This window comes from the organism of the source record quoted next, unplaced genomic scaffold, assembly GCF_019419815.1.
Source record: "Pyrus x bretschneideri cultivar Hongxiangsu unplaced genomic scaffold, Pyrus_bretschneideri_v1 Contig25, whole genome shotgun sequence".
Classification (NCBI taxonomy): Eukaryota; Viridiplantae; Streptophyta; class Magnoliopsida; order Rosales; family Rosaceae; genus Pyrus; species Pyrus x bretschneideri.
In genome coordinates, this window is record NW_025999557.1 from 1,152,779 (window position 1) to 1,160,400 (window position 7,622).

A 7,622-nucleotide genomic window follows, 5' to 3' on the forward strand; every position below is an offset into this window, starting at 1 on the left:
TTATGGAATAAATGGGTTGTTGTAATATGAATTAATACTTAGAAGTTAAATTAGGGTTTGTGTTTCATGTTAGGGCCTATGGGCTATGGAATAAAATTTACTTTTTGACGTGCTACAAAACTGGGATGGAACAATTTCTGGTTCAAGTATTCAATTACATAGATTTGTGAAATTTTTTCCGTAATGTGCATGTGGTGTCCATATGGTGTGCATGACTATAACTTAATATGAGAAGCGGTCATTGCTGAGGCCAACTAGATTGTGGTCATACTCGCTTAATTCCGAGGCCTAACATAGGTGCATATGGTGTTCAGTAGTTATAATACACCTATGTTAGGATTAGATGTGAGGATAGAAAATTTATTTGTTTTTTTTATATTTTTAGCCTTGTAAAAAAATTCTTGATTATTTTTTTAAGAAGAATTTTAATTTTCACCCTGTTTTAGTTTCCTTTTAGTTTTTATTTATTTATTATTTAAATTTTAGGTCACGCACCAGGTGTGAGGTTATTTTTCTACCGACCTAAGGTCCAGAACTTGACAGAATAGTATCAGTGTAGAGGCGAAGGCACAATGTTCTAATCAATTTAGTTACGCGAGAGGGTGCAATATGTTGATTTTCTTGAGGCTTACTTTTAATTTAAGATTCCATGGTGACAATTAGAAGACAAAAAAAATTGAGGAAAACTCTTCATGGGATGAACTACATGCAAATTTTCACTAATTAAGTCTCACTAAGTGATTGAACAAAAAAAAAAACAAAAGATATAAAGAGCTAAGAGCATGAAATAAAAGCACAGAAGTATAAGCAGCAAAGGAGCTCGAAAGCTTTGCCGACATACAACTCTTCCCCATCGTTCCTTTCTTTAAAACAGCCCTCCCCATTTCACTCCAAGAATGTCTCCATGACATCAGAGTACATACCAGCTTCCGCGTTTCGATACCCGACAGGTTGGTGCTGATGGTGATCAACCGAATTCGAAGATGACGAAGCCATCCTTGCAGGCAAAGTAAAGCTCCTCCTGTACTTGTTTTCCATGTGCTTCCTTACGCTACTATCCGGATGGCAGTCCACGCTTAAAAACTCATTGTGGTCTGAATTTGCATTCGGGTTGTTGTGGTGGTGATTTTCATCCCCGCCTTTGTTTGCCAAGCTCTCCGGATTGAACAAAAGCTTTGCATCATCAGACCGCCCCGTGAGTGCATTGAAGAAGGACAATCCATTAGGCCATTTGATGTCACCTTCATGCTCTCCTCCTCCTCCTCCTCCTCCTCCTCCTCCGCCTCCCATCATGTCTCCTCCCATTTGTGTTTCAGCCGAATGAGGCAGCAAAAACATGTGTGTCTCGTCTTTACCAGCTTGAGGATTGTACCCAAGTCTAGCAGCAGAGTTTTGGAAATTTGGTGAAGGAAGCTGCATGGTTGCTGCAGATGGAAGAGGCCTTTGAGCCCAATTGAAGAGAGGTGGAGAAGGGCGGATTGGCATTGGGGACTGCTTCGAGGGCAGCACCGATGATCCAGAGTTGTTTCGGTTTGATGAAAAGAGTTGGGAGAGGTAGAAACCAGATTGGTAGCCTAGAGATTCAAATGTATGCCTCATTCTTAGCACAAAATGCAGGTCTTCAGGAATCTGGTAACACATTGTTCATACCCTTTTATTAATTTACAAATTAATAACATAAAAATCAAAATTATATCGGAGTGAAAAGAATATATAATCTCACAATCTTGCAGGAGCCCAACTGCAGAAGCCCGTGACCAGCTTGAATTACAGCAATTGTCTGGTGAAAATTAAATTCACTGTTTAAAAACTAAGAACAACAAACAACTAGGGAAAAATTTAACTGTAACTTCAAAAAATGATGAGACCAATAATAGTAAAACAGTAACTATTTTTCTGTTCTGACCTGAATGCCTGACTCAAACTGATCAGTCCATTCAGGAGGAAGCTGCAATAAATAGCACCAAAAAAGGAAAGGTTACCATATCAATCATCAATAATTCCGACCCGCGACTCGGTTGAATACTCTTAACTACGTGAGCCACAAGCGATATTGATAAATAAGCAAGAAGAAACATGTGGGTTTGATTACATACAGCATCAAATGAACTTTGCCAGTAGTTGGAGATGTTTGGTTCACACTCTGTGGGTTCTTTGAAGACCCATTTGTGGCATTTATCAGATGCCACCTTCCCCATCAACCTGTTTAAATTAGTGCAATCAATGGGAGCACACACACACACACAACTTATTTCCCATAATATTTTAACAAACTACAAAAATAAATATACTAAATTCATCTAATCTTCGGGGAAGGAGATTCGAAGTTGGGTCTATCCCACTTGGATTAGACCCATGTCTGGAAACTCCTTACAATTTCATGTCCTGCAAGATTGTTTAGAGAGAGAGAGAGGGAGGAGAGAGAGAACAACAACATAAAAAGACATACCAAGCACCCACCCTTCTCCATAATTATACAGCTGAATGGACATTTTGCTGAAGGCCTTTCTGACAGGATCTTCTCCATCAATTTCTTCCAGACAATCTGATGAAACTCTCGCTCGACAAAACCCATCTTCCCACATCAACATCCTTCACCAAATTTCACAAAAAAGCAACAAAAAAATTACATAAATTTTTCACAACTTGAAAATTTTACTAATTCAAACAACACCAAAATCCCAAAATTACCAAAAACCCATTTGTAAAAACAGAGAGAAAACAGAGCAAAAATTGAATTAAAGAGCTAATTATACTTACAAGCTGCCATTGTCATCCCCAACCTTGCAGCCATTACCACCTCTAACTCTCCTGCAACAAAATAATAACAAAAAATGAATTAAACCCAGAAAAGGATACCATCTAAAAATCAAAGTATCCAAAGTTCAACACAGATCAAGGGTAGATAGAGAGAGAAAGTAGAGAGAGAGAGAGAGAGAGAGAGAGAGAGAGAGAGCGGTGCATACGGGCGGGGACGGATAGTCCAGAAGACAGAGTAAGTCCAGTCAGTGTTGAGACAGACGGTTCTGAGGGCCTCATGAAGGGCCATCATCCCAACAGCCTCTTTGCTCCTATCTGTTGCTCCTGAGCCCACCATAATCTCCTCTCTCTATCTCTCTCTCCTTCTACCACTTTTCCTTTTTCTTCTCCCTTCTCTCTCTATATCTATCTACTTCTGCCTGAAAACACTGCCACTAGCTACCTCAGCCTACTTCTCTGCTAAACTCAACTCAAATTTTCTATCTTCTTTGGCACCTGCATACTGCTTAACCACCACAAGGCACAAACGCACACCCTTTGTCCATCTCCATCTCTCTCTCTCTCTCTCTGATTTTCGATATTTCGCTCAGCAACTTTGTCTTTGTTTATTATTCCTGCTTTGTTTGTCCCAAGTAGTCGGGTTTGGGTTTTCCTGACAGAGTTGGGTTAAAAAAGCAGGGGAGGGAGTAAAAAGTGGGGGGGGGGGGTGGGAGTTGCAAGTATTAAGGCACTGGAAAAACACTGCGGCGATCAGCTTTTATCCTCTCTCCTCTCTTGCAAAGTGAGAGAGAGAGAGAGCGAGGGGATCAGGATTCTCTCCTGAATTAAGAGTGAAGATCCTTCTAAGTAAGTTCATCAGACCGTTCAAATTTTATTCAACTATTAAAAATAGAAGATTCCTTTACAAATTATAATAATTTTAATCGTTAGATAAAATTTAAACGGCTCGATAGACCTATTCAGAAGGATCCTCACTCTTAACTTAGGAGAGGATCCTGATCCAGAGCGAGCATGTAGTGCGCGTGGGAAAAGTAAAAGAAGGGTTGTGTGACTGTGATTTTCATAGCGAATTACCATTCTACCCTTTTCTTAGAATTGTCTTAGTTTAGGTGTTGGATTCCTCTTGATTTTGGCGACAAATTTGGGTACCGGAAATACAAATCACGTTTTATATCATTACACTTGGATTCCTTTCTGTTTGATGACTAATAAAGGTATGAGAAACGCAAATCACATTTTGTATCATTTTACATTTTAGCAACAAATTTAAAGATTCTTCGGTAACCATTGATGTCATATGATAAATATTTATTGAAAGATAACTTTTTAACACGTAACAATCATTTAAAGAACAATTAACATCATTGAGCATGTTCATAAGTTGCACGACTGAACCTTTTGTACGACAAAATTGATATTTTTCATTTTTAAAATATATTAATAAAAAATTATATATTATAATGTTGAACAAATTAATAAAATCACATAGACATATTTTACATTGAAAAGCTCTTAAATTTGGCCTAGTTACGTGACAGATTCTTTTTAGAACGAGTCAGTCAAATAGCTAGGCTTTTCCCACCAAACCCATTTTTCCAACTATTTTTACTATTTAGATGACGTGGCATTAGCCAACTATATTTCAACATGCATCGTATCAAACTTTTTGTATTAAATGAAAATTATAGACATATGATTAATTGTGCGGTAGAAATTAAGACAACAACGAAAAAGGCAAAAAGGAAGGAAGAAAAAGGTTAATTTTTGAGTGGTAAAAGTAAAAAACATCATAAATTGGTTGTGGTACGATGCAATTTTTCACTTTAAGCCACTGATTAAGCATTAGATATCGGTGAATTTGAATGATTAGTAGTATAATTGAACTTTGTGTTTGGGAAAAGTTTCATGTTCAAGTCACTAATAGTGATTAATAGTAACAGAAATTTGGCACCTATATAAACGTGCTTTAAAGCTGGACTTTGCCAATTAGCAATTGGCAAATGCATTTGGACATAAATAGGACAAGTCACCAAAGTTTTCTTCTTATCTCTTGCTTGTTGAATAAGCATACATTGCACAATTAGTTGCATAGACATTAGGCATTCCAAAGTAGACTGGAAAAAAGAGTGTGATTCTAATAATATAAGAATCAAAATCCTACCGTAAGCTGGAAATTCTGAGTGCTATGAGAGTGCTTCTTATTTTTTAGGTCAATGTATTGAACTTATGAGTGTGATACTTATACAATAAATAACAAGAGAAAGAAAGTAGGTAGCAATCACAAAGTAGAGAAAAATAAAAAATCGATGGGTCTCACATCTAATATATACAACTCATTTGCATCAAACTCACACCACTGTGACAGCAATGTAATACGAAATAAATTCAGGGTGTCTAATTCTTAGTATAGGTATCACAATCACCTAAATCATTGTGTATCATTCACGATTGTATTGATAACATGTATATCAAGTTAATATCATCATCTACTTTCATCCCGCGTACAAGGAGGGTTGAGTCAATATGGATTCAGTTTTGTTGTGCATGTTAATAAATAAGTAGTGGTACAAAATGGAGAGTTAAACTTATGATGTTCTTAAAACTAACATTGTGATACCATATTAGACAATTCCACACCAAAATCTTAAGCGTTAAGGAGTAAGGCAACAACGTTCATATAAAAAAAAAATTAAAAAAAAATATATATATATATAAAAAAAGAGAAATTCTAAGATAATTCTCTAAAAAAATAAGACTATCTACCGGTTCATATTTTTTACGCAATGTTTTATAATGTAGGCATGAAAATTTAATTTAATTAGGAAGTGATAGAAAATTCATAAAAAGTCACACTTTGAAAAACTCTTCTTAGCATTTCTTGAAAAAAAAAAAAATCCTTTTTCTTTGCAATGTTACCTACTTAACCTTACTAAATCTCGAATATCAAAAAATGAAAGATAAGTAAAACAATTGGGATGGCACAGAATCTTTACCAGTCAAAGGCGTAAGGTGGATACTGATCGTTAGATTTGGATTAATATTTTAAGACAATATAATATTGTTGTTATGTCAGTTTCAAGGACATAAACGTAGTCTAATCAGAATAATATTGTAGGGTTCGAAGTATAAAGTTGGCTTTTATCATTTGAGCACTCTTCCTCTTGTTATTGCCTTACCTTGCTTCATAACCAAGGTGATCAAAACTTCTAATTTGCCCTTTAATTTTACAAAAACAAAACTCCAATAAGTAGAGGATGTTTGTTATTATTATTATTATTTTAGCAAACAATATTATGAGGGAGGGGACGGGTTTAGCCTCACAATGGGGTGGCAATAATGTGATTCAAATTTATCTTTGGCGAGAATCGAACCTAAGACCTCTCACTTACAAGTGAAAATGAATACTACTAAACCGTAGTACTAAGTGGCAGATGATGTTTGTTACTAGCGGATAATACTTGCATTCACCCCAAATTCATCTTACTTTGCGAATAAAATAACATTTTTAATCAAAATTGTTCAATAAAGATCATTTTTACATAATCATTTAAATTTGAGATCCGATTAGTCATCTAAATACATGGAACAAATCGATGGCATAAAGACCAAGTAACATATTTATGATGAATCGTTTATTTATTTAATATAATTAAATAACCAAACAATGTCTAATTCAAAAGTTTCTTTTTACAGTTATGATCCTTAATTGGTTTAAATAATTGAACAATTCAGATTATGAAATTTATACGATTACATTATTAACAAGAAATAAATTATGGTGAATACAACTATTAACTGTTACTAACACTTTAAAAATGTCAGCTTAAACTGTTTTCTTGTAAATTTAACTTTGTATTTTTATAAAATTCAATATTACATGATGATTTGTTTGAAGTGCTAATTTATAATTCCTTAAATTTATTATGTTTTATTTGCTAAATCTCAAATAAAATCCAAGTTTAAATACTTAAATTCTAAAATAATTTATCCAAGATAATAATATTATGCCATCTCCAACCCTTGGGTTAAAACCTAACATTTTTAGCCTAGAAAATTTAGGTTTTAACCTATAAACAGTTTTTTTGCTCCAACCATTCTAGGTTAAAATTTTAACCCTAGATCATTAAAGAATAAATTTAGGCTAATTTTTTTCTTAAAGTAACTTTTTTAAAAGAAAAAAATTATGTAGAGTATCCAAATTTATTTTTATGAACATTTTAACTTAAAAATATTTAGATTCCGACAAATATTGAAAAATCATTAACCAACACCATGAAACTTGTGAAACACTATGAAAGAATATGAAACACATAAAAGAACTCTTTTTTTTTTTATTACTTTAGCCGTTGGATTTAAATTTGTATAGTTAGAATTTTTTTTTTTTTTTTTTTTTTTTTTTTAACCATTAGATTTCATCAAATTAGATCTTAACTGTTGGATTCAATGAATTTATAAATATAAAACTAAAAAAATATATACATATACGATGGACTAACCCAACTAACCTAAGGGGAATCCTGGGCTAAATTTGACCCAGAAATGAGTTTTGAGTTTTAACTCATATTTGTCCCAAGAGTTGAAGTAAGTTGGATTGTTAGAGTAAATTTAGAACCTAAGATCTAAGTTTTACTTCAAATATTGGAATAGGTCTTAGAGCACATTGGGGTAATACTGTCTTTTCAAACAGGATGGTGCTCTTGTAGGAAAAAGGTGCTCATCTGCTTACACGTAACTATGATAAAATAATTAAACAAGCTTGAGAGAGAGATTAAGGTGTCACGTGCGCACGTGCGATGGCAGTGAGTCGGTGCGTCGTTTCTCATAAAGAAAGCAAAACGCACGAATAGCGGGGAAGGAGGGCA

The 7,622-nt window shown here is 34.4% G+C and overlaps 1 protein-coding gene across 2 annotated transcripts; it reads right to left on the minus strand.

The window, feature by feature from the left end:
- Window positions 1-676: 676 nt before the first annotated feature.
- On the minus strand, window positions 677-3,227 carry LOC103932806 (protein RICE SALT SENSITIVE 3-like). 2 transcript variants are annotated; one of them, XM_009342455.2, is made up of 7 exons: window positions 2,967-3,227; window positions 2,761-2,811; window positions 2,461-2,592; window positions 2,097-2,202; window positions 1,907-1,948; window positions 1,724-1,780; window positions 677-1,629 (listed from the first exon to the last, which is right to left on the minus strand). In XM_009342455.2, exons 1-7 carry the CDS (start codon window positions 3,095-3,097, stop codon window positions 886-888), a joined length of 1,263 nt encoding a protein of 420 aa, XP_009340730.1. In that variant the 5' UTR covers window positions 3,098-3,227; the 3' UTR covers window positions 677-885. The 2 variants fall into 2 exon arrangements, with proteins under 2 accessions (XP_009340730.1, XP_048442983.1); XM_048587026.1 differs by lacking the exon at window positions 2,967-3,227 and having other exon boundaries at window positions 2,450-2,592; window positions 2,761-2,777.
- Window positions 3,228-7,622: the final 4,395 nt, after the last annotated feature.